We start from the raw sequence: 26,221 nt of genomic DNA on the forward strand, positions 1-26,221 counted from the left end.
CAATAACCCACATCCGGGGAAGGATAGGAGGCGCGAAAGCACACGCCCCTATCCATACCCCTAATAGATATATACATTTGAATTGTAAGTTCTATGAGCCGACCCGATGGTAAGAATGTCCACATAAACAGAAACACCAGATGTCCGCCCCCAGATTGCCCAACACCTCCCACAAGCATGGGAGGAATTTCGCATCCGCCGGTATAGAGATATCGTCATCACGTCATTCAAGACCGGCGTGCCAGGTCTTGTTGTTTGCCCTTTTGTTGATCCAATCCAGTTCCCGTGCTGTTGAACCAGGCGCCGTCCCTTTTGTCTGACCAGGAAAAGGAGGGGTATATGTAACCAAATAATTGTTATTTGAGATTTGAATCAGAGAAAAAAAAAAAGATGACTGGCCCAAGGAAGCTTGAAGCCAATCATTTCTTGTGAATGAGATGAACCTGATCGGTGCGAAGCCCTCGCTAGGAAAGCGCACCCAAAAGAAGAGAAAGAACCCCTGACGGCCGTGCTGAGACTGGAATGGAATAGAGGAATAAGCAAGCGTTTTGAACGCCAAGCTTAGTTGATGAACTTCCAGTCGACGGTACCGGCACCGACATCGAGGCTGTCGAAGATCTCGAGGAAGGCCTTCTCGCTGACATCGATGGCATCGTGAGAGCAGCCCATGCACTTGTCGCGAACGGTGGCGGTGGTGGTCTTGCCGTTGGCGGAGATCTGGATCTTCTTGCCGCAGTAGGAGTTGCCGTTGGAAACCGAGCCCATCATGAGAACGGAGAGAGCAACAATGTTCTCGGTCTTGTCCTTGCCGCTGTCGTCCTCACCGCAAGCACCCAGGCCGATGGCGTAGTAGGTCAGCTTACCGCTGTAAGAAGAGCCACCACTGCTGCTGCTGCCGCCGCCGCTGCTGCTGCCGCTGGTGGCTTGGGCCTGGACCTGAGGAGTGCTGGTGGTGGCGACAACAGGAGCAACGTAGGCAGGGGTGGTAGGAACGATGACGGGAGCGATGTAGACAGAAGTGGTGGTCGGCTGAGGAGCGGGTTGAGGAGTCGGGGTCTGGGGAGCGGGAGCAGGGGTGGAGCTGCTGGACGAGACAACGGGAGCCTGCTGGATGGATTCCTGAACAACGGGTGCAGCGGCCTTGGTCGAGGTGGACAGCGTGGTGTAAGAGGGCGAGTTGCCGGGCTCGAAGAACTGGCCGGGCACGGAGGTGGTGGGAACGGCGGAGGGAGTGGCAGACGCCTCGGAGGAGGGGACCCAGGCGGTCTCGGTGGCATCAACCCACTCGGTCACGTAGGCGGTCTCGGTAACCCACTCAGTGACGAGAGCGCGCTTCTGGTGCTTGCCGTGGACATGGCGCTTCTTGTTTCCGTGCTGGTGGGGCTGGGCAACGGCGGCGGCGGCCAGGGCGGCGCAGAAGATGGCAGAGGTCTTCATGGTGAACTTGGTGTTTGGTGAGTTGCGATGTTGGTGTTTGGTGTTGTTGGTCAGGAGACTTATACAGTCTCTTGAGTGATGATCTTCCGTGAAGGATGAGCTGGAAGCGAAATGAATGCAATGGGCTGAGCCTCTCGATCAAGGAATGGCTTGCAGGAGCGTGTGAAGCTTGGCAGGTTCAAGGTTGACGGCAGGAAGCTCGGGGCACGCTTTGGTATGTACTGAGGTTCCTGGTAGGCTGGAAAGATGGGATGAAAGGAGTAGTTCACTGAACACTCTTTTGCTGACAGCTGGAGACCGGATGATAATGTTTGGACGAGTCCTCGAAACAGTCTGTGAAGGAATGAATTGGTTGGATAGTCTGTTGGACTGAAGTCGGTCGAGCACTGCTCAAGGGGGTCCAAGGAAAGGAATGAATTGGTTTTGGTCGAACAAGAGGGAGCGTTGTTGGATGGAGAGGAAAGAGGAAAAAAAGAGAGAGATCCAGATGAGCGATCTGGGAAGCGGAGGCCGGCTGGGATTTGTATCCCAGAACACTTTCGTGGACCAAGCGAGGTACCAAACGATGGGAACACAACACGAAAGTGAGCCTGTTCGGGACTGGCGAGACTGGGTTAGGGGGCCAGGGGCGGAACGGGGGCCCGGGGGTGTGAGCCTGTGAGGTCGAGTGGATGTGGTGTGTGGAGTGGAGGCCTGCAGGTGCTGAGCGTGCTGAAAATGCTGACGGAGGGTGGAGGACAGACTCCATTGGCAGGTACCTCAGCTAGCACGGCAGTATGCGGGAGTACCTGATGATCCCTCGAGGCCTGTCTGGTCGTGTTGTGTTGTTTGGCTGGGCTGCAGGTTCCGGGGCGGTTGACTGCGCAGTCTCTCTCGCTCGCTCACTGCCACCGCCTTAGCGGTAGTGACAACAGAATTCGCAAAAGCCCCGAGAGGGAATAAAAAGCAAAAGCGGGGCCTTGTCATGGCGTGGAAACCAGGATTCTTGAGTGGTAACCGTCCCTGCAACCCCCCTGAACCAACTTGGAGAGGCAGACAAACTGCCTCGACGACCTCACTCGTCACTGGACCGTTGGATGCTGGAGGTCCGAAAAAAGAACGTACCAACACGAAAGAAGCAAGTCCAGGGGGCGTGAACAACCCGTTGGATGGCACTAGCACGAGCCCGTTCGCTCCAGACTGGCATCGCTGGCACCAAGCACGCCACGAGATCAGGCAAGCAGACGAGGAGAGAATGCCTCTTGGGGTTCGCAGTTCTGGCATGGCCCATCTTGGCTCTCCAGGGCTTGAACGCCTCCGCTTATTAGGATGTTGGAGATGGGATGTTTGCCAGCCAGACCAACCCGAAACCGACTTGGGCTGAGGCAACCAGGGACGACAACCGCAACCCGAGAAAACATCAGGCAAATGGATGCCGAGGAAACGCAACTTGACAGCCGTTTCGCTCAAACCATTGAACCAGCAACGCATACAGGGAGTCAGAGACAGTACTGGTTGTTTGAACTCTAGCCGCACATCCGTCGAGAATACAGAGAATTGGATATCGGGAAGTGGTGGATGGATCGGACTGGGGCAGCGTAACGTATCCTGCCAACGTAAGAACGGCAATAAGAAGCCGGGGTCTGGAGAGCTTCCATCTCGCAATTGACTCGTTATGCTGGCCCATCACATGCGTAACCGCAAGGTCTGCGCGTGCTTCGTAGTTGCCAATTGCTCTTGGATTTGCCGCTGCAGCGCGGTTGACGGCACGGCTCCAGGGCTGGAACTGGGCCGGGCTGCGCGTCTCTTGCCTCGTTCCCTCGTCCCATGTCCATGCCTTCTTGCCTTCGTCTCCCGGGCTCCCGTCTCATTCCAAGCTTGTCGTTGCCTGTCATAATGTCATCTTGTTTCTTCCCACCCATACTTGATGATTGGATGAACCGCCGGAGAGATGCTGGTGCTTGAAACACGCGGAAACTGGGAAGTGCGCTCCAGCTTTTTTTTCCCTCCTCCTCACCCAAGGCCCTGGCGGCCAGCCCAGCCCCGAGAGACCCAGCCCAGGGGGTAGGTAGCACGTAGGTGGTCCAGGGTCCGAACACCGTTTCTCCCCTCCCCTCGCATCGTCTAGGAATCCTGGAAATAAAAGAATGACGATCATCCGGTGGCACCGGGGTGCCCAGGACGGGTACCTGCCTGCCAACCGCCATGCTCTGCGCACACACAGTACCTTCCCTTATTGTGAGGTGCCGTGCCGCGGGAGGCCTGCGCCTGCTGCGCCAGCATTCTGGCTCGGTGTTAGTTAATTGTCTTTCATGGAAGAAGGCGCAACCGTTGCCGCGCTGCGAGAAGGATCCCAGCAGACCGTGGTTAAGTATGTCGGCGCCATGGCGGCTGCAATGTGCGATGCAACATTGGACAGATGACGCACCAGGAGAAACGTGAAAAAGAAACACTGGTCGACACCTTGGGATGTTACCTTACCGTGCCGCGCAGGAAGTCAGTGTCGTTCAAAACTCAATGGTCAGTGTCGAGGGCGACCTTTCTAGGGTGTTGGCACCGGGTCAGGTCCCCCGCTCACCTATGCCTGACGCTAAGTAACGATTGCTCAATCCTGACCAAGGCACGGAAGGGGGAAAACTGAAAGCCAAAAACAAAATCAACCGGCGATGCGACGAAGGAAGCAGACTGGCAGCCCTCAAGCGACCAAGGCGAACGCCCGAGCTGGTCCAGACAACGGGCTTGGGCGACGGGTTCCTTGCAGATGTAAGGTACGCGCCAATCACAGCGACGCCTCGGTGGAAAGCCCCCGCCCGGCGCAACCCTCACAGCCCATTCTCCCCCTGTCCGGCTCTGATCCCGGATGATCAGGCAATTCAGGCAATGCCACATCACTTTCTCCCTTCTAAAAATTCGAATGGCTAGCCTCTGTGCTGCAGTTAATAGCTCCATGTTCGTGCCTGCAAACCTACAGTGGTTTGGTGGACACCGCTGACACGCTGACACGTTGGGTGGGCGTCGTACCGCGGCGCCAACCACGCAGAGATTTTCCCGCATTGCATCTTCATTCGGCCACCCGCGGCTTGATGCTTGATTCGTTGATGGCTTGCAGCAGCCTGCAGTTGTGTGAAGGGGAAGACACAGAAAACCCCTCACCTGTTCGGTGACCGTTCTTACTTCTCACTCCTGAGACCTATTCTCGGGCTAGTCTTGATTTCGCTTTCCTTCGAGCCGTCGTCCGGCCTTTACTCACAGCTTTCTCGTCCACATCTCTTGCTCGTAGTTGCGCTATGGTAAAGCCAACCATCCCATCAAATGATCGTCCGGAGTCTGAAATCTGAACTCTGAACTCTGGGGACCAGATCTTGTATGCCCACCCGCACAGTTCTCCACTACTCTTGGAGATCACATGCGTGTTGGATCCAACGATATGTGGTGCTCTAAAAAGCTTCTTTTGATTGACATGAGCCTCTATTTCTCTATTCTCTATTCGTCTATTATTGCGTCTCTTCCACGCTGTTGATGACAGGCGCTTTCTGCATCGACTGTCAGCTGACGCGGTGCAGCGACCTCTCAGAGATGTCCACGACACCGAGCAGTACACGACATCGCCCCGCCTTGGGCTGTGGGTTGGAATCCTCGAACGAGGCAAGCAAGGAGACAACAATCGTTTTTCATCTCGTCCTTTTCCCTGAGCCAACGGACAAACTCATGGATCTCCGCACACCTACTCTGGCGCGCAAGTGACACCGAAAGTTGTCAAGGTCAAGTAGCCTTTCGACTTCGAGTCATTGTTTGACATGGCGCACTGCGCAAATCCCTGGGCCCGAGTCGAGGCTTTCAGATCCCGACTCCCGAGAGCTTTGCGAAACAGGCGCTTGATGCTGTCTTCCCCAAAAAGAGAACGGTTTGCCAATGACAGGATGCCAGTCAATGCTCACTACTGTCGAGCACCGTTGGCGGTCGGCTTCTTGCTGGCGAAGGTGTACAGAAACAGCCCTTCTCTGCTGAATATGGCGCGATCATCATCCACGATTTCTGTCACTTGGAACGCCTTCTGTGCCTTCTTGAGAAACTGCATGTCGGCGCGTCTCCTCTTCTTGAAACAGAAGTAGATGGTCGCGTCGGGCTCCAACGTCAGCAAATTTGTCAACGTCTCCAATAGAAGCGGGAAGGCGGGCTCAAAGTACACGCAGTCGGCTGCGAGTATGACATTCGGCTTGAAGTCGACGACTTCTTGTGATAAGGGCTCGCCCCTGTGTCATTCATCAGTCATCCGTTCATCAGCCGGAGTGCATGCGCAGCCTGCTTGTGCTTGGACTTGTGCATTGCAGCGCAGCGCAGTAGCAGAGTGAGCCGGGACAAGTTGTAAGTCTTTGGCTTCATAACTCTTTAGTGCGCTGCTGGTTCCCGCGCACGCGCAACTCCTCAGCGCTGGCAGACACCTCTCACTTGTCCCAAGTCTGGGGCTGATGGTCTGGGGGAAGGATGCGCACGGCTGGAATCGGAGGTAAATGGAAATTACTTACCAATTCAGGATCATGGGCTTAACCTTGCCATCAAGACCATTCAGCTTGGTGTTCCTGCCCATGAGCTCGAACATCTCGTCCTGGTCTGTGAGGTACAGCGGCGTTTGCTGCAGGTCACAACCTAGAGCAACAGCCAAACCGACGAGTCCGCCGCCGGCACCTAGCTCTAGTCTATTTGCTCCGAAAAGCCACGAGTCAGCTCAACTTCTTTCCACGACATGTTCTCTCGCATTAGCATGCGGTTCAGTTCCGGCAAGTCAAGTGCAGCAGCATCTGCAGCAAAGTGTAGGCGAGCGTGAGCTCGGGGATAACCAGCTCAGGAAACGTGGCGAGCGCAATGGGGCCGAGTCACCAACATTCTGGCTCCGGTCAGAGCTTCCCGGTGGTAACGCAGCATGTGCTTTGCCAACACCATGCCCGCGGGCCAGGTTTGACCTCCGCATCCCGAAGCGAGGTCCTCGTGGAGCTTGAGGGGAGTGGACAGTAGGCCGGCGATGTCGAAGGAGTTGGTTTGTGCGGCCTTGTAGGCGGGTAGCGGGGTGAGATCTTCGCCGATCGCCAAGGGCGAGAACTCGGGCGAGGGAGACCTCTCGGCGGAGTCCATCTGTTCTGGAATGAGAGGGTTGTTGAGAATTCTCATAATGCTATTGTTTGTTTCTGGGTAAGTACGGATGATGCAACGGTAAGTCGAGTGCGTCTGGAGGCAAGGTTGTAGGTAGAGCAGGCCGAGAGCGCGTTTAATTCTCTCAAGGCAGGTGGTGCTTTTGGGCGTTTGCAGATCTGAGGCAGAAAAGAGCGGTATCGCTGGTCTTTGTTGGGCTTTTTTTTTTTTTTTTTTTTTTTTTTTTTTTTTTTTTTTTTTTTTCTGAGGCCGACGACAATCTAGACTTTCCGATAAGGGGAGGTGCGTTTGCCTCAAGCGGGGTTGCCCCGACTTTCACATTGTCCCGTCCTCAGCGGCGGGTTCTGCTTGCAAGTTCCACACTTCCCATCGAGTCATCACCTTCTCTGGTCGTCCGAGAAAGACGTGGAAGGAGCTTGCTTGCCTTACCTCAGGTCCAGTGCCTACCTCCGTAAGGTAGTCACACTCGGCCGCCAAGTTTGTTTCTAGCGTCGAACCTGAGCTGTCGCTGCTTTACTTCGAGTTTGAGGGCGGTCTGGCGTGATTTCAAACCTTTGCAACATCGCACAGTTACTTAAACGGGGTACACACTGTAGGCCAGAACTTGACAAGCTGATCTAAGCAGGCATCGGTACCTAGAGGATGTGATCCAGCTGGTGCTCATCCAGGAAACAGGTGCACGACTATGAAATCCTTGAGGACTCAAAGACTAGGTACTCGCAGCATAGTGAAGCAGGTGCAAGTTCTCTTCAAGGTCTATTCCTTTAGCTTAGGCGTTTCCATCCATTGAAACATGTCCTCACTTTCTAGATTTTGAGTTTTGTTCTCTTTGCCTCTCATCACGCTGCACCACCACGTCCTCCAACGCCCCATTTCGCTTGCGCCTCAACAACACCATCTTTGATAGCCGGCAATTCCCTGCCCCGTCCAGTCGGACGCGGCAAGAAATTGGTTTCGACGAGATATCTTAAGAAACGGCCAACCGATTCCCTACTAATGCCATCTCCCGCACTCTCGTCAATACCTGTCCACCGGTCCGCATCGGCCTTGAGAACAGCGACAGCATTGCGATCGTCAAGTTCCGGCGCGCGGGTATCTTTAGGGAGGTCATTCGTTGCCATGTGGAAAAGAGGCATCAGGGCGCTCTGTTGCTCGTCTTTCTGGGTGGGACCTGCCGAGACAAAGGTCTCGAGCTGGGCCTTCCAGTTGTCGTAATCCACCTCGGGAACATCATAGCCATAAAAGCTCAAGGTAGAAAGATACTCGTTCATGCGTAGGCGAGGATGGGCAGTGACATGGATAACATGGACACCAACATCATCGCTGCTGCTGCGGACGCTATTCGCAGTTCCAGCCGGGATAGGATTCAGGGAAGCTGCGACAACCACGGTAGAGACGTGGCCTACAGGCACAGCATTGATCGTGTTGATGATATGCGGGCGGCTGGAAAGTTGGATGCAGCCCTTGAGCATGCGGAGAAGAAAGTCGTCGGTATTGCAGACACCAGTAGCAGCATCTCCAAGGATATAGCCAGGTCGGATGATCGATCCAAGGAGGCCGCGTCTGCCAGCCTCGCGGACGAGCTGTTCAGAGACCTGTGGTGCGTTAGAACGGACGTTACTTGCGAAGAGAGTGTCTGTGGAGGCTACTTACCCATTTGGACTGGCCGTATCCGGTGCCGAGACCGGTGCGACTGCCCATCATGTCATCAGCCTCCATAACAGCGCCTTGTCCAGTCTTGGTCTGTTCGTGTGATAAATCCAGATAGTGGTCCGTATCCAGAACGCTTGTCGAGCTGATGAATGAGAAGAGCTTAGGCTTTCCCTGGTTACACAGCCGCAGGGCATCGAGTGTTGACAGAACATTGCTGCGCTCAAGATGCTCATACTGCTTTACCCAGTGAACGAGGGCACCATTATGGATAATCACATCGACAGTGTCGCCAAGCATCTTCCACGTATCGTCATCAAGTCCAAGACGCGGCTGAGCCAGGTCACCGATGACTGCGCTAAGCCTAGCAGCCCAAGAATCCTGCCATACGCCGTATCCGCGAAGTGACCTCTGAAGCCGCTCGAGGGCAGCCGCGACGCTCTTTGTTCCACGGACATGGGCGATCACATTTATACTCTCACGCGCGAGCAGGTCCTTAACAATGTAGGAGCCCAAGAAGCCTGTGGCGCCGGTGACAAACACGGTTGTCTTGCCTTCCGGCGAGAGTGCTGCGGCGTCCGCTGTCTGGTACTTAGCATCGAGACTACCGAGCAGCTTGTCGAGTGACTCGGCATATGCAGCCTCGGTTTCCTCCGTCGCGGCCGAATCGTTCTTGCCGTCACGCTGGCGGTCAATCTGCTTGCTGAGAGCCCCGAGAGACGAGTTTGAGTACAGCGAGCTGATGGTCATGTTGACCCCCAGTTGCTTGCGGATATTGAGAAGGAGCTGCTGGGCCAGCAGACTGTGCCCACCACTTTCAAAGAAATCTGACTCAGGCTGCAAAGTTCTCGCATTCAGACCACTGATCAGCGTTGCCCACTGCTCCGCCAGTTCCTTCTCGGTGCTGCTAAGCGTTTCCCATCTCTTCAGATCCTCCTCTGAAGTCTCTTGCGAGATCAGAGCCGCGTCCGGGAACGGTAGGTTTGGGCTGTCAATCTTGCCGTTCGGGTTCAAAGGCATCTTGTCCAAGAAGATAAAATAAGTCGGGATAGCCTGAACTGGCAATCGAGATTTGAGATGATCACGAATCTCTGTCTGCAACGGCCGGTAGCGCTTGGAATATACGAAGACGGGTCCGATCTGAGTGCCTTCGTCCTTGGTGTCGTCCAGGCTGCGCTCTGCCAGCCATTTGAGCCATTCTTGCTGTTCAGGCACAATGTAGCTGACCAATGTTGGCTCTTCGTTCCGGTCTCTTCGAAGCAGCGTTTTGCACTCGCGAACGATGGCGTGTCCCCTCAAGTTGCTGTCAATCTCAGAAAGCTCAATTCGGAAGCCACGAATTTTAACTTGATCATCAGCTCTGCCTATGATGGCAGCGTTACCGGAGTCGTCCAAGAAGTACCCCAAGTCGCCGCTTCTGTAGATTCTGTCTCGAGGGCCCTTGTAGTACTTTCTCCAGGGCTCTTTAGCGTGATCAGCGACTTTGTTATCGGCATCAACCCATTTCTGGTTGTCGACAAACCAGTTCTGGAGGAACTTCTCCTTGGTTTTCTCTTCGTCATCCAGATATCCGTGCAGCAGAAGGTTAGCAGGACTCTATCATGGAAGGGGGAGACTTATCTCAGCCAAGCCTGCTGCTCTCAGCATGATCTCACCAACCTCTCCAACGCCACAAAGCTTGGTAGGATCCTCGCGGTTGACTACAAGAAGCTGGACATTCTCAATGCCCCTTCCAGCAGGAATAATGTCGCCCAATCTATCCAACGCATCTGGATCTTCAGCGCGGCTCTTGATGTGATAGTACGACACGCTGCGGCTCGTCTCAGTGGTACCATAGGCAGCACAGATCTCCGCGTTGGGTGCCAGCTTGCGGAGCGAAGCGCAATCCTTCTTGGTCAAAATATCACCAACGTAGAGAACCCACTTCAATGAAGGGAACTCTGCCTTAGCACCGCCGCACAAGATTTGACCCATCGCGGGTGTCAAATGGACCGCGTTGGGTTTGTGATCACGGAACCACTCAGCCAACCTTTCGTGGGCGATGTTCTCTCGAGCAGGGCAAATCAGCTCTCCACCCATGAAAAGCGGACTGAAAATGTCTCGCTGAATAGGATCATGGCTTATACCACTGTAATTGGTTAGCAGAGCTGTGACGGGCATCATCTTTAAGGGGCTCTACCTCAGACAAGCGAACTTTGTGTCCGAGGTCCAGTTGAATGTTTTAGCCATCCATGGGAAGTACTTGGCTAAGCTGTAATGACGGCCCAACACGCCCCTATGAATTGTCAGCTAGTTTCTAAGCTTCAACAGTTACGGGGGGCTCGACTTGGGTCTTGATGTTGTGCCACTGGTAAAGCTCAAGATACTTGTTGAGTCGGGCCCTACCAGAACATCCGGGGGCGCTTGTGCTTTGCTTTCAGTATCGGTAAAGACTTGCTTGCCGTCAATCTCGCCACCGGTAAGACGGCCATCATCGCTCATCCGTAGCTCTGGTACTTGGATCTTGAGAGATAGTTCCTCGTCCATGTACTTCTGAACAAGCGGCGCAAAATCACCATGATCGTCCCTGGCTCGGCCAATCGTGATCAGAGCCTTGGGCTGTGAGACCTCGAGATAGATCTGTTGTCTCGCTGGGGGGTATGCGGGGTCCAGGACGGTAACAGTGGCACCGGCAGCCAGGGTTCCCATGAAGGCGATGACGAGTTCAACGCAACGAGAAGCAAAGATCATCACGACATCGCCATTGGTGATGCCAGCTTCGTGAAGCTGGTTGGCCAGAATGTTGGACGCCTCATAAATCTGCTTGTAGGTGAATCTCCTCTCAATTGTGGTGGAGGAGGCTGTTTCCGTGACGCACGGCGCATCAGGATTCTTCAAAGCATTCTTGCGGAATATCTCGTGGATGGCGCCAACATAGCCGCCCCAGTCAAGGTCGATGGTGGGATCAGGAAGCCCCATAGCGGCAGAGAGACAGCAAGTTTTGTTGTACTGAGCCGGTAGAACACAATTGCAAGATCGAAAGTGTTGACTTGGAAGATGTGTCACCAGAGGGGAATTCTGCTGTGCGCCGATCGTCGGCGGAGGGGCAGTTTTTTCTTACAGTGAGGTGGGCGGGAGTTCTGACGGCGCGGTCACGTGGAAGCAGAGTTTAAAAGATTAGTCACAGGCTTTGGCAGGGGTGAAAGCCAACCAAAGGCTTTGAATCTGCTTCTGGGCCCATTTATTCAGCGTTTGACTCATATGTGACCTACAGCAGAAGGCAGCAGAAGGCAGGCGCAAAATGTAGGCACAAAACCAACCTAGCGTAGAGGGCAGGCGCAGAGGACAAATGTGGGCTGCGTAGAGGGCAATTAGGTAGACTTAGCGGGCGGGTAGTGACTAGGTAGGTGCTGATGGCCACCTCAGGCACTGTACCTAGGTACCTAGCGAGAGAGGCAGTATTAGGAAGGGACGACTACCATTACAAGGCTCTGATTGGCTCGAAAGCCGCACCCTGCGAGAATAGCAAAGTTACCCTGCGCTTTTACCCAAACCGCGTTAGGGATACTGGACAAGAGCTTCCTACTGAGGAGCCATTCCTCAGCTCACATAACTCTACAGTCGACAACTTCACGTCGTTTCTCCGTGACCCTGAACGTCATCGGATCGTGTATCGTCTTGGATTTTATGAATGTCATGTCCAATACTTACTATTAGAACCTTCCAAAACGACTTCAGCTGGGCCAGCGATCATAGCGTTGCATTCCAACCACCGTGGAGGTGAACATCCCGAGTGGATATGTCTCATCCCGCCTCCCTCGGACCTTCGAGATGAAGTCTTTCTCACCACCCTTCCCAGGCCTTCAACCTGTCACTGGAATGGACACATCGAATATTCCTCGCCTAAGCCTCCCATTATGGCGATTTAGCTCGCATCACTCTGAAACGAGGCTCGTCCTTGTCCCCGTTCGGTAGGAGACAGGGCGAGTGCCCTTTGGAAACCACATGGAACGGGAAACGTTAGTGTGCGCGATGCGCGCTCACTCGCGACTCCTTTGCGAGGGCGCGACCACTGGCGCGAAGGGAGGCATCAAGCACCGGCAGACAGGAAAACATGGCAATATGATTCGCGCCAAGTGTATCCTCTCCTGGTATCGTCCTGTGCTTCTCCCGTCTCTGCTGCCGAGATAACCTTCGTCTGCCATGCCTTTCTCTCATTGAATTTGTTGTTGTTGTTTTCCGCTTCTTTGGCTCGCAGATGCCGCTCATTTCACTCACCCCGTCAGACATGGCCTCATTTGGGATGCTGCGGGTGCTACTGCTACTCCATCTAGCTGTGCGGACAGGCGCAGTTCCGGTCGTTTACTTTCCATTCAATTCCCAGCTGCCACCAGCAACGAGGATATCCGAGCCATTTTCATACACTCTTTCACCGCAAACCTTTTCTTCTCAATCACAAATCTCTTACAGCCTAAGAGATGCACCAAAATGGCTCTCAATCGACAGCAGCACCGGGCGTCTGTCAGGAACGCCTCAAGATGCCGATGTTCCGTCCGGGGAGGTAGTTGGGGTTCCAGTAGATATCATTGCGACAGACGACTCTGGTTCGGCGACAATGACGGCTACTCTCGTGGTGACCAGGAACCCGGCACCAACAGTCAAGATTCCGCTATCCGAACAAATCCAGCAATTTGGCGACACTTCTTCGCCATCTGCAGTCGTAGCCTCTCCTGCTTCCGACTTTTCCTTCTCATTCGCCAAGGACACGTTCTCCTACACGGGAAACGGCATTAACTACTACGCCACTTCAGCAAATAACAGCCCTCTACCTTCATGGATCAAGTTCGACTCTGGCAGTCTGACGTTCACCGGAAAGACTCCGCCATTCGAGTCTTTGGTTCAGCCGCCTCAAAAGTTTGACTTTAGTCTTGTTGGGTCTGACATTGTAGGATTTTCGGCCGTTTCAGTCGTGTTCTCTATCGTCGTTGGCGCGCACAAACTGACGACTGATACTCCCATCGTCAACATCAACGCGACGGCGGGGCAGGAAGTATCTTACGAAACATTGGCCGAAAGCATCAAATTGGACGGCAAATCTATCGCGCCGACTGATCTGAACCTCACCACTTCCAACTTACCGAGCTGGCTCTCGGTCAATAATTCGACGCTAGTCCTGAAGGGCACACCTCCCGACGACGCAAAATCCTCGAATTCCACGCTCACGTTTCGAGATGTCTACGAAGATACTCTTGACATCTTGTTGTCTGTCTTGATAACGACTCGAATCTTCCGGAACACAACACTCCAATTTGATGTTACGCCTGGGGAAGCCTTCTCATTTGACGTTGAGCCCTATTTATGGACTCCAGCCGATGTAGAATTGGGCCTCAGCAACTCGCAAGATTGGGTCGAGGTTGATGGGCTCAAAATCACAGGAACAGTCCCCAAGTCTGCGTCACCGAAGAACACCAAGCTTCTCGTCAAGGCCACTTCGAAGAGCTCAGGAGAGTCCGAAACCGTTGCTGCAGATCTTGAAATTTTGTCGGCAGCTGTGACCACCACATCGGCGCAACCGACACCTTCTGCCAGCCCTACGAAGTCCGCAGCAAGCGAAAATCCAAGAAGAGGGTTGAATCCCGGGCTCATTGCCTTGGCGGTGCTCCTTCCTATTCTTTTCCTTTTCGCCATAGTGATCTTGATTATCTGCTGCCGACGAAGGAGACAACGCGACTCCATACACGAGCAGAAGAAGAGTCAGATATCGGAGCCTGTACCTGGCAGCTTTGTTTGGAATGGTAGCAGACACAGCCGGGAAACGTCCAATCCATCCATGGTCGAGATCATCAAGAGGCCCGAAGACAGCCGTCGCAGCCGAGGATACTTCAACTCTGCAGTGGCGAGGATGCGACAGTCGAGAACGCTTTCAACAATCACCGGCTCCCGCATCTCCCAGTCACTTCACCGCAACTCGTCGCACTGGAGGAGTCCTCGGAGTGACAGGAGTGTGCCTACCTCGCCCTCATTTGGGTCGTCATGGCTCACCGAGGGTGTTTACTTCCAACCACAACACGCGCACCAAGGATCAACAAGCACATATGACGGTCCGAGCGATGTCCTTTCTGGTTCCTCCGGCTTCCTCCAGGGTGAGCGAGACGACTCTTTCCGCAGCGCCCTGGACGTCACCATCCCTTCGATGCATGACGAAGTAAGCAGCATCCAGGCAACACCAGATATGGCTTACACGAGTCCATGGGGAGAGCCGTCGAGACTAGTCCTCGACAGGTCAACGCCACTCTCGGCTGCTACACACTCGGATAGTCTGGCGTCAATTCCTGAGCAGCCGACACCATTGGGGTCGCATCCCACCCACGGCCGGCGCTTTTCTCCCGCTCAAAGGCCGAGGCGGACATTCTCCTTGCTAAGTTCTAGATCACAGAACAGCGTTCGCAGCTCTCGGTCCGGGTCAGGAAGAGGTAGAATGGGGCGTCAAGACTCGCAGCCGGGGTCGTGGACGGGGTCCATGATGAGTCGGCCTATCAGCAGGAAGTCGGACTCCAGCCCTTTCTTTGGCGGGCGCTCCGTCGTACCGTCCCGCAATCGCTACAACCTCGACAGCGACTCAGACTCCCTGGAGTCCTCAACGCGGGGAACGGAAAATTGGCAGACAATACCCAGGGATTCTCTGGGCATCGCCTACGCTGAGCTGGCCCAGACCTCTCCTTTCCTGAGAAACCAGTCTTCCATGTCTCCTCGACCTCTCAGCATTGTCAAGAAAGACTCCAGCGGGCCAAGAATCGGCAGGGAAAGCCGACCCGGAAAGCAGATGTCGTTGTCTCGGCGACGATCATCCAGTTCCAATGCCATATCTACGGGACGCTGGAGCAGGAATTCTCCCGCGGAACATGGGCCGTCCGGCGCCCAGCCGGGCTACGCATCGTCTCGGGCGAGTAGCGAAGTGCTGGGCAAAGGAAAGGGGCTTGCGCGATACTCCTCAGGCCTTGAATCAGACAACTCCGACTGGATGACAGAGGCGGGCACGGTGGGGAAGAAAGGACCTCGGAGTCGTCTGGACAGCAGCGACGATTACCGCGTATTCATGTAAAAGGCATACTTTGTCACCACCCTCGTTTAAAAGCGTTGCGATTTGTTATACCCACCTGGCGAAGCAAGGCTCCGTGTATTCTGGTGATTGGATTCTGTAATGGAAGGCGATATGGTAATGCTAGAATGGGTTGGACACGGTGTGATGGGCTGAACGGACGACCCTTGACAGGGAACCTAGGACTGTAATGTTGAATTGACGATGCCACAAAAGCTAATCTGGATATTGGGGCACGATACCCCGCGGACCCCTTTTTTCTTTCTGCTTTTCTTTATTTAACAAAACGAGTCTGTGCTCCTTATCCTGGACAGGGCAAGAGTTGGCCTTGTGGGGGGACCCGGTCAGCGCACATTGCACCGAGTGGTCCGACTGCACCGGCGGGGGGGAGGGGAGCTCAGCCACAGCTTCGACGATTAGCGCCCGCCGCGCTCCAAAAAGAGGAAACCCCCACCGTTAAGCCCCATCGGGGTTTAGGACGTTGGGCGTAGAGCAGCTGGTCTGCCTTCGTTGGGCCATATTCACCGAGCAACATGGTGTTACATTTGAAAAGGAGAGCAGAGGGTAGAGCTTGGACCTTTGTTTCCGCCAAACTGTACTGCTTCAGGGACTCTACGTAGCTTGATCTCGGAGGCGGGAAAGGGGAAAGGAGAGGGGAAAGCTGCTGAGGGGAGATGGGGATTTTTTTTTTCCTTGGGCAGAGGAGAGGGGCAGGAAGAGGGGGGCCTTGCATGAGCACCGTGCAGTCGATATGGCAGGTGGGTAAGACGGCTCTGGCGGGCTTCATCAAACGATGACGGATGTCTGTGTCCCCGGGAAACACGGTCCTTACTGTGGTGATGCTTTCGAAGTAAGATGAAGAGAGGAGACATTCAGCAAGCAACGCGAGGTACTAAAGCTCGCTGAATAAGACGGGCCTAGCAGGCGTATGGTGCATAGGAAATATCATTCTGTGTACTATGCAGTATGGCCAAGAAGCGAGACATGACGCAACCATGGGAAAGCTCGCTCATACTCATCAGGAATTCCGCATCGGACTTCAACAGTAGCAGCCAAACCTTGTATGGCGAAATGCTTGAGGATGACGATGCATGGCACCTCTTCAAGTGCCGCTGTTCCAGTGCTTCCATTCCTGTGTGCCATTGGCTGGCGGTTGCCAGGTGTTGACTGGGTCGCGTGGGAGTCATAAACTGAGAGAGAGACTCGGAGACTGCAAGAGAGAGGAAAAGCACGCGCAGTACAGAGTCGCCCCTCAACGTTCTGGTCTCAGCACCTTCGCCAGAGACTGACAACTTGTCAACTTTACTAGGGCCAGTTGCTTCAGTCCAGGATTGACTTGACTGGACAGTCTGTCTCTGAGTGGACTCCCTGCAACTGTAGACTAGTCAGCCGACCTGTTGGGAGGCGGCCGAAGGGTGACTCCTTGTCATTGTGGGTGGTGTTGGTGCAAGCAGCGCAGCACAGTGGAGGCGATATGCGCGTTGACTACCAAGGCCAACTCTTCCCCTCTGCATTTTCAAGCGATGCTCAAGACAGACGCTCATGAACTGCTGTGTAATGGCCAAGGTAGGCAGGTTACCGAGGTGCCGTGGTCGGAGGTACTACTGCATGTATCAATGGACTCATGGCAGAGTGAGTACCTTAGTCGTGGTGGTTGCCATTGCCTGGGCTGCTGGTTGCTGGTTGCTGGGTACATATGTGCCCGCTTAGGTTAGAGCCAGCAAGCACCTCACCTCAGCAATATCCCGCGCTCTGCCCGCGGCTCCAGGCCGGGCTGGGCTGGGTTGGTTGGTCGCGGTGGCCTGTGCCTGCCTAGGTATGTACCTACCTTACCTGCGAATACCTGGCCTACTAGGTGCGTAAGGTAAGGTGTGTTGCTTCTGCGCCTTCCGTATCGCATAGCGACTCCCCAACACACGCGACCTGACCGTCACCACCACTCTCTTCCTGTGGGAAAACTCTTCTTGCTCACAACCTCACCCACCGAGCCACGATTGAGTTCGGTTTCTCTTTTTCCCCTTTCCCCTTCACCTTTTCTCCCTCTCCTGCGCAACCTCACCTCGTCGCGCAAAACAGCTATACCGTCCGACCGATCACGCCGTCTTCCTCTCACCACAATCCTTTTGGGGATCGCCGACCATCCCCTGCCATTTCCCTGCGATTCGGATACCCCGCTTCCTGCCCATTGTGCGCGATCTAGAACCTTTTGCTACCGCACCACCAACCGTACCGTACCGCACCGCACCACCCTCTTCACCTCTCGCCTCTTGTTTTTTTTCTCAGCCTTCCTCGCGCACCCACGAACGGCTCTGAAAATTCTGCTCCCTCGCGATCCGATCCGCCCAGCACCAGCAAATTGCCCGACCGAATTCCCCTCTTCCTCCCGGTAGCTGCGCTGCCGACAAATTGCATCCATCATCATGGGTCAAACTCTCTCCGAGCCCGTTGTCGAGAAGGTATGTCAGGATCTGCCACCACTGCGCCCACCCGAGCCTTTGCTCCTGGTCTCTCCTGCTGCTCTTTGTCTCCGTCCTTTGCGACAGACTGCCTTTCTCTGTACCTGCTCTCCTCTTCTTCCATGCCAGCCTCCGACCCCGCTCCTCCTGCTCTTCACTTGTGATATCCTGTGCGGGCGGGGGAACTCTGGGACCCGGGGGTCTGGATACGTGGCCCAGGCTTCATCTTGCTCGACTACCTCACCCATGATGACGTACCTGCCAATTTTATGTGTGAATCATTCAACTGACCTCAACACCAAAATTGTAGAACTCGGCCAAGGGTGAAGATGAACGTCTTCTCTACGGTGTGTCGGCCATGCAGGGCTGGCGCATAAGCATGGAGGATGCTCACATCACCGTCCTCGACCTTCTTGCCCCTGGCAGCGACGAAGCTAAGAAGCACGACTCCAAGCTCTCCTTCTTTGGAGTCTTTGATGGACACGGAGGTGACAAGGTGGCCTTATTTGCTGGAGAGCACATTCATGAGATCATCAAGAAGCAGGAGACCTTCAAGAAGGGCAACTACGAACAGGCATTGAAGGACGGCTTCCTCGCCACCGACCGCGCGATCTTGAACGGTAATATTCGACCTCTACACCGTTTCCAATCTTTCTGGCCACTCTTTTGGGCTGTGTACAGATTCATGGACGTAATGTTGGAAGAAAAACAAGAGCTAATGCGTGGTGGCTGCATCAGATCCTAAGTACGAGGAGGAAGTCTCTGGCTGCACTGCTTGTGTTGGCTTGATCTCCGACAACAAGATCTACGTCGTGAGTTTGCTTACGTCCCCGCTGACGGGCGATCCTTTTGGCTTCACTTACCAACCTTACCGGGAATTAGGCAAACGCCGGCGATTCGAGAAGTGTCCTTGGTATCAAGGGACGAGCTAAGCCCTTGTCCCAGGACCACAAGCCTCAACTCGAAGGTGGATAGTTTCTGTCATTGTTTATGTGTTCGCGGCTTTGGAGGAATTGTGACTGACATGATTCCAATAAAAGCCGAGAAATCCCGTATCACAGCCGCCGGCGGTTTCGTCGACTTTGGCCGTGTCAACGGCAACCTCGCCCTGTCGCGTGCCATTGGCGACTTCGAATTCAAGAAGAGCGCCGAGCTCTCTCCTGAGGCCCAGATTGTCACCGCCTTCCCCGACGTCGAGGTCCACGAGATCACTGACGATGACGAGTTCCTGGTCATTGCTTGTGACGGTAAGCAAACAACAGGACGTGGATGACATGACACAGCGTTGATGTATTATTTGCAGGTATCTGGGATTGCCAGTCGTCTCAGGCGGTTGTCGAGTTCGTTCGACGTGGCATTGCGGCCAAGCAGGATCTGGAAAAGATCTGCGAGAACATGATGGACAACTGCTTGGCGTCCAACTCGGAGACTGGTGGCGTTGGTTGCGATAACATGACCATGGTCATTGTCGGCCTTCTGCGCGGCAAGACCAAGGAGGAGTGGTACGAGGAGATTGCCAAGCGTGTTGCTGCTGGAGACGGACCTTGCGCCCCTCCCGAATACGGTACGACTGAATCCACCTCATCCTAAGCAAAAGAACGGTTGGAGACGCGCCAGCATATCCATTCGCATCGAGTCGCATCGTCGCTCTCTTCCCCTCCCATAATACAACCATTGAACCCTCCGTATCCGACACCCATTTGTTACGTGCCCCTTACACATCACACATACATTCGTTTTTCCAAGGAGGAGAGAGCTGATCCATCCCGTGCAACTAGCTGAATTCCGCGGCCCTGGAGTTCACCACAACTTCGACGACAGCGACAGCGGCTACGACGTTGACCTGGAGAACAAGGGCAAGCCCTTTGGCATTGGTGGCTACAAGGGCCGTATCATCTTCCTTGGTGATGGCACCGAGGTCCTGACCGATTCCGACGACACCGAGATGTTCGACAACGCAGAGGAGGACAAGGACCTCGAGAGCCAGGTTTCCAAGGCCACCTCGACCACGAGCAAGGACAGCAACGCGGAGGAGTCGGCCGCCAAGAAGCCCGAGGAGGAGAGCAAGACGGGTGTGGAGAAGCCCAAGGAAGAGTCAAAGCCAGCCGCTGCACCCGCCGCGTCAACGGAAGCGCAGACCACCGAGAGCAAGGAGAAGTGAGCTCCTTCTCCATTGATGACGAACCTTTTTACCACCACTCATGAATACTACGGATGAGCATGCTGGCTTGAACGGATCGGAAGATACGGTTCCGGACGAAAGAGAGACTTTATACGGCTTGGCTGGGCTGGATGACTGAATGTTTCCTGTTGTTTTCTTCATCATGTTGGGTGTCCGGGCCTTTTTTATTTTGTGTCAGAATTGTAAGACGGGGGAGGAGAGCAGTTGCGGCGACAAGGAGAGGGCCGCGGTTTTTTTTTCCCAAAGAGAGGCAGAGACTCCCCCACAACGCGCGTGCTGTAGCCGAGTGGCCTCTCGTGGCCTACCTGAATAGCACGTCTTCCTCATGAAATCATTTGCATAAACCACCTCAAGCTGTTCTTCATTTGGAGTCGGTGATGTCTGGACGCTTGAAAATCTTGGCGATAGCGGTGCGAGTGATTGGGCACTCATGCATATATATTACTCAGCTGTCTCAACGGCCTCTGCGCACGACGACTGGACGCAACTTTTGTAGGTACCATGTAGAGATGCGTTTGTACTTTTGTCTGATTCTCTGGGTATATATAATACGACAACAAAGTCCAACTGACCTTTGTGCCTTTTCAAATATTACTTCATACACTGGCTGACCAATGGTCAAATTGTTTGTACATGGGCTTCTTCTATGCTACAGAACTTTTGCAGGACAATTATACTGCCTTGTCTGGGCGAATGAAGACTGGCTTCTGAGTGGAAATGTGCGTAACGGTCATCTCAAGCGTTCTGCGCTCAGCCGCACCGCATTTCTCTGTACGCTTCCTTTCGAGGACGATGGAGATGCCGCGCTTGGTGACTCTGTGAATCGTGGGCTGCGTGGCTGTAGTCGACGCTGTGGGCTCTGCTGGTGTACCAATATCTACCGGATTGGGAGAGCCTGGGAGCGCGGCAGCATCTGGAAGTGTTGCTGGCCCGACTCCAGAATCTGCCGCCATAGTCTGCTGCTGCTGCTGCTGCTGCTGGTGATACTGCTTCTTTTGCCCGTCGGCCTCTTTGATCTCGTGGTAGATCTTGTTGTCGGCCACCCATGCCTTCTCAAGAATTTCATAGAGTGGCAAAGCGGGCCCCCATCCTTCGTTCCAACCATAGAGCAGGTTGCTGATTTTTGCGGCCCGTTTGAGCGGATTCAATGTGGCCTCCAAGTGCCTGACCATGCTTTCTTCGTGAAAGGTCACCGTCACGGCTGGGCGGTCCAGCGTGGCCTTAGCCACCTCATCGCCTGACTGCAAAGCGCCGGTCCGCATCATCAGCTCAGAGACGTCCCTTCGCATGTCCCAGGATGTTGTGCCGTTGAGGGCGGCGTATCGCCAGACGATACCCATCATATTGGGTTTGCGGAGCACCGTCATCAGCTTGAAGAGCTCATGATATATCGTTTCGTCCAGAGGGATCTGCCACTCGTGGGCCCTGCGAAGTGCGGGAATGGCTGCCTCGGGTTTGCGCTGGAGTCGTGCGTGGTATACGAGGATATTGATGGATAATGTGCTCGGCCGAATATCGCAGGTATTGCGCATAATGTCGAGAAATTCAAGAGCGTCGTCGAGATGGCCCATCCGTCCGATTTCCGTGAGGATCTTGTTCACAGCCGACAGCGTGGCCCATTTCTTGCCATATCGACCCTCCTGAGCCTGCAAAAAGTCTTTAATTCCTGACCAGTTAGGTTGGTGCTGGCGGACATCCCAGACGGCAAGCTCTTTGGCGATCCGTTGAGGACCGCCAGGTTCGACGAGCATCCCGCACATATCCATAGTCTTGATGATGTGGCGGCGAACTTGCCAGTCCTGCATCATTGAAAGGACCAGGCACCAGGTGTCAACGTTCGGTGCGCAGCCATTCCCGACCATCAGGGAAATCACCCTGTCAAAGTTTCCTAAATCCTTGACGACGATGGTCCCCTTCAAGAGTATGTTGAAGACTTCAGTGTCCAGAGGCACCCCCAGGTTGCACATGCTGCTGAACAGATCGCGGGCATGGTGACGATACGAGTGGCCGTGAACCTCTACTGCCTGGAGAGCCACTTTGAAGGCTCGTGTCGATAACGCATGGCGTGCGGTAACATCTTTGAACGTGTTGCAGAGGAGATCAAACGCCGCGGTCATCGCTCCGACGCCCGAGCCGTAAAAGCGCTGCGCAAGACGCGGAGATAGTTTTGCTTTTGCAATGGCCGCAACGTAAGCCTCGAATGTCTGAGGAGTCCATATGATTGGCTTGGGAATCTTCTCAAACGGGGTCTCCAGCGTGTAGGTATTTATCCTCGAAGGCCGCTGGGCTTTGTATAGACTCGACCACACCATGAGCATCGATTCAGGACTAGGAGTCTGTGACGGGTTGCTGCTAGTGACGACCACTTCACTGCCGAATTTACCGGCAACTCGTCTCACCTCGGCGATAGCGTTTGCCATGCCCCTGTCGTCTCCCGAGAGGAATAAAATGGGTCTCGCCGAAGATGACTTTTCGCCCTTCAATTTCTTCCATGGGACCCAATGTAGCTGAAGATGACATCTTGTTCTCTCGTGGATATCCCAAATGGTTTGATCGGAGTTGTAGAGAAGCGCCATCGCAACGTCTTCGCAAACCGAGATTTTGCGCGCGCATTCTTGCCAAGGCCCCTTGATCGGCCGAGTCCATCGCCTCAGAACTTCCAGGATCGAGCGCCAATTCCCGACAGGTTCTTTCTTGATCTCTCGAATAGCCTCCAGCCGCGACTGTCTTGTCAGGCTCCGGTGATGGCGATTGAGACTGGACATGGTCTCGCGAGGAGACTTGTATCCGATAGGGCTCTCTACAAGAACCGACTCGTGCTTCCGCTGTACTGGTGACGTGGGTTGGCGTCGCCCTCTTGCTTTCTGTTCCAAACCCTTCGACCCGTTCTCAAGGGGGCCATGCCGTCGGTCTGTAGTCCTCCTCCAGATACCAGTTTGACTTGTCTTGAGGGGTTCATTTCGAATGGGCAAGACTTCCCGGAAGTTCGCGTCTCGAGTCGAGGACAGGCCATATCGAGTGTTCGGCTTTGATATTGTCCCATCTCCAGCTGGTATGTCGAAAGCCCGATCACCGCTCTCGGTCTGGAATTTCTCTTCGGTCCGTCCTTTGGGTGCAAGGGTCCCAGCTTCAACCACTGAGGCTCCTTCAGTCGCATCCGGAGCAGGATCGGCAGTCTTTCGATCGATGATTTCGCCCGCTTCCTTTGAGTCAGAAGAAGGGATGGTCTCGTCGAGGTTCGGCTTCACTGCAGCTCCGGAAGCTGCGTGGATCCATCGATACGAGGGTGGTAGTGGTTGAGCTATAGGCGCCCGAGACCATCTTGGAGGACCCCTGGGAATCAGAGATATTCCAGAGACGCCGGTGCGGTACAATCGGGCTCTCCATGCTTGTGCGATTCCCAGGGACATTTGCTATGAGTGGCCCATGGTGTGTGCTGGGCTGGCGATTCGCGTTGAAATTTGGAAAAAATGGCTGGAGAGCGACGTCGCAGGCCAGCGGGAACGAGGAAATTTCCACTCGCGCCGATTGAACCCGGCCCCGTTGTGCAGGAGCCACCGGCCGCCGATACGCAGCCGCGGACCTTCTGCGCGAGTTCTTAAAAAAACAGTGTAGGCACTGTTATCCACACAGTCGCACCCATGAATCTGCTTCAAGTCTAGTTCATACAAAATAAACTACCTAGATTTATATAGAGACGGGTATACAAGAAAAGAATAGCTCTTCATCTCTCTTGGCGTCTTCATTACTTGTTGGGCGTCACGGGTAATGCCCCTGAATTCGCATGCGCCGGCCCGCTCTGATCTACGCCTTGCCAGCTCTGGTTCCATCCTTCGCCCTCTTCGACAGCGTGCGTTGCTTCGCCGTTCTCAGCGAGTCCTTTCACGTCGCTCCAATAGGATAACTTCTTCACTTCCTCGTCGGCATGCTTGATTGCGGCTTCAAGGTGCTTCCTCCTCTCCTCTAGCTCCCCTGATTCGTCTTCTTTTCCGTCTGTTGCGACATGCTCATCATATATCTTGGTCAAATGACTGAGCAACAGTCTCCTTGAGGCTTGGAATACGAAGATGCCCATAATATCGTGCATTTCATCCTGCAAGTGTTCGAGGTTGTCTTTGGCATGCTCGAGGTAGTTCTCAACGGCTTCGATCTTTTCTCGGTCGATTCGCGCGGCCCGCAGGACTGCCATCAGCGTCCACACGTCTTCGATGTCGGGTTTCTCCTCCGCTATGCTCGTCTGCATGCTCGCCTTGCTGATGCTTTCCCGACGGCTGCCAACACTAGAGGCGCGGCTGTGATTTGCAGGCGTGACGGTGAAATAGTCGTTGTTGAGCATGTGCGGGTCTTCAGAGACATCCTCGGGCTTCTTCTTGACTCGCTTTCGAACCCAGGCTCTCCTACGCACGAAAGAGTTCCACCATTTCGGACCATGCCACGAGAACTTTTTGGAGAACATGAACGAATATTCCCACCCAAACTCGTCCATTTGAACGCCTTCTTCTCGATGTACCCTCCACTCCGGCCACGCCCACTCCCACGTCGGGTCAGGGACTTGGGCCGTCTTAATGGTCGTTGGACTTGTCTTATGGAATTGGTTTGTCCAAGGAGAGGGATCGAGGTTGCCCAAGGCCTTGCCAGAGAATAGAGGAACTCTGCAGCAAAAACAGCCTCTCTCATTCTCCCACAATACGTCTATTGCAGATTCTCGCTCTGCTGTCGATGGTCGCTCCCTCCGGCCGGCATCTCTTATAGGTATTGGGGCTTCGTGTGGCGTAGGTTCTAATGGCAAGCACATTCAGTTCTTGATACAATCGAGTAGAGACCTCCGGGGGTGGCATACCTTCGACTTCAATTGATGGTGCTCCAGTACCCGCTGCGGTCTGGGCAGTTAAGACTGGGATCTTCCGCCGCTCCCTGGCTTGAGATAAGCGACTAGGTCCTCGACTTGATGCATTCCGAGATGAAGCGACCTCGTCGTTCCCATTTCTGTCCACGTCACGGTCCGTTCCGTTGCTCAGATTGTGCTCTTCTTCTTCTTGATCTTCATCGCGAAGCAGTCGTGACCCAGTCGATGCTCGGGTCACGTCATTGGGGGTTTCTAGGCTGGGCGAGGCAACGCGGTCTTCGTGGTTAACTAAGTTGATCTCGTGGTCGTAGTCACTGTCCTTCAGGCCGGTAACCCGACGAGAACTTCGGAACGATGGCATCTCTACGGCCAAAACCGCCGGGGCCAGCGGTCAGAAAGCCCGGGGTTGAACAAAACCCCAAGGCGAAGAGGCAGCGTTCGATGCAAGAAGCCTTTTCGGGGGTTCGTGTGGGGAACAGGAGACAGGCTAGGCGTGATTCGAGACGGTTCTCGCAACGCCGGTGAGCGAGCGGTCAATAGGGAGCTGGACAGGAATGTTTCGAACACAGGGAGAGGCGGCCGTGCGAATCACTCGACCATTGTGTGTTGAATCGAAGGCGAGTCGAATTATCTCCAGACACCTCGTCTAGAGGATGGGAGGTGAACAAGACTGGTAAAATAGTAGATGAGGCTGTTTAGGGAAATCAATGGAGACCTCGCGCGTCCGGACCTAGCGTGGGCTGGACCAAGACGACGACCACCTAGCAGTGGCCAAATGTGGCTCAGAACAAGGCTAGTACGATGCAGGAGCAGCAATGCGGCGCGTCGGTGGTGCTTGCTGGTTGGAGGTCTGGGCCAGCTGAATCTGGGCTGGTTCTGGCTCAGGCCGGTTCACGAGCTCCAGCTAGGCCGGTCCAGGCCACAAGGGTATGAAAGGGTGTGTGTCGCGTCCCAGAGGTCCGTCGATGATGTAATGTCCCAACTTTCTCTCCAAGCAACGAGCCCCCTTGGCGTCAGCTTGCGTGCCGGAACCCAGCCAGCTCAGACCGTCAAGCGTTGTACTTCGGTGCTGCGTCGAACCAAAGACTTGAGCAGGCAGCCGTTCGGCCGGTGAAAGCGTCCGCTGCGGAAGCTGGTATTGCTCCAAGAGGAAATCGAAATCCCCCTCTAGAAACCGACAGCTGATTCTCGGAGCTTTGATGGCTGCAAGGTGACACTGGGGATCCAGTGGAGGCCATTCTGCAATTGTGATGCAGTCGATGAGGTACTTGCAGCTACCTAGGCCGCCACTTATCACGGTGATGATGAAAGTACTCTCTGGTCCCTTCTGAAAAAGAGGGCCTGTGCGGCCTGTCATCCCGAACGCCAGTGGAGCTCCCGGCCAGGACCGGCTGGGGGTAGCTACCTTCGATTCCCCGCATTCATGCCGCTCTACGTCATGTATC

At 54.5% G+C, this 26,221-nt stretch overlaps 6 protein-coding genes across 6 annotated transcripts; 2 read left to right on the top strand and 4 right to left on the bottom strand.

The window, feature by feature from the left end:
• Nucleotides 1-561: 561 nt before the first annotated feature.
• On the bottom strand, nucleotides 562-1,437 carry CGCS363_v013302 (Allergen Asp f 7-like protein; the record flags this gene model as incomplete). The annotated part of the gene is made up of 1 exon (XM_036645151.1): nucleotides 562-1,437. The coding sequence occupies one exon, from the start codon at nucleotides 1,435-1,437 to the stop codon at nucleotides 562-564; it is 876 nt and encodes a 291-aa protein (XP_036489130.1).
• A 5,966-nt stretch (nucleotides 1,438-7,403) lies between these two features.
• lys2 (L-2-aminoadipate reductase large subunit) lies at nucleotides 7,404-11,172 on the bottom strand (the record flags this gene model as incomplete). Its single annotated transcript, XM_036645152.1, has 5 exons — nucleotides 7,404-8,159; nucleotides 8,218-9,810; nucleotides 9,874-10,342; nucleotides 10,394-10,489; nucleotides 10,529-11,172. 5 exons carry the CDS (start codon nucleotides 11,170-11,172, stop codon nucleotides 7,404-7,406), a joined length of 3,558 nt encoding a protein of 1,185 aa, XP_036489129.1.
• A 1,636-nt stretch (nucleotides 11,173-12,808) lies between these two features.
• On the top strand, nucleotides 12,809-15,295 carry AXL2 (Axial budding pattern protein 2; the record flags this gene model as incomplete). Its single annotated transcript, XM_036645153.1, has 1 exon — nucleotides 12,809-15,295. One exon carries the CDS (start codon nucleotides 12,809-12,811, stop codon nucleotides 15,293-15,295), a length of 2,487 nt encoding a protein of 828 aa, XP_036489736.1.
• A 2,417-nt stretch (nucleotides 15,296-17,712) lies between these two features.
• On the top strand, nucleotides 17,713-19,909 carry CGCS363_v013305 (Protein phosphatase 2C-like protein 2; the record flags this gene model as incomplete). Its single annotated transcript, XM_036645154.1, has 7 exons — nucleotides 17,713-17,748; nucleotides 18,059-18,368; nucleotides 18,487-18,560; nucleotides 18,631-18,715; nucleotides 18,789-18,995; nucleotides 19,052-19,312; nucleotides 19,527-19,909. The coding sequence occupies 7 exons, from the start codon at nucleotides 17,713-17,715 to the stop codon at nucleotides 19,907-19,909; spliced, it is 1,356 nt and encodes a 451-aa protein (XP_036489128.1).
• Nucleotides 19,910-20,601: 692 nt separating this feature from the next.
• On the bottom strand, nucleotides 20,602-23,340 carry CGCS363_v013306 (uncharacterized protein; the record flags this gene model as incomplete). Its single annotated transcript, XM_036645155.1, has 1 exon — nucleotides 20,602-23,340. One exon carries the CDS (start codon nucleotides 23,338-23,340, stop codon nucleotides 20,602-20,604), a length of 2,739 nt encoding a protein of 912 aa, XP_036489232.1.
• Nucleotides 23,341-23,675: 335 nt separating this feature from the next.
• mug65 (Meiotically up-regulated gene 65 protein) lies at nucleotides 23,676-25,137 on the bottom strand (the record flags this gene model as incomplete). The annotated part of the gene is made up of 2 exons (XM_036645156.1): nucleotides 23,676-24,709; nucleotides 24,771-25,137. The coding sequence occupies 2 exons, from the start codon at nucleotides 25,135-25,137 to the stop codon at nucleotides 23,676-23,678; spliced, it is 1,401 nt and encodes a 466-aa protein (XP_036489231.1).
• Between the last annotated feature and the right edge of the window lie 1,084 nt (nucleotides 25,138-26,221).

Source organism: Colletotrichum siamense, assembly GCF_013390195.1.
Source record: "Colletotrichum siamense strain Cg363 chromosome Unknown KSG_Cg363_contig09, whole genome shotgun sequence".
Lineage (NCBI taxonomy): Eukaryota > Fungi > Ascomycota > Sordariomycetes > Glomerellales > Glomerellaceae > Colletotrichum > Colletotrichum siamense.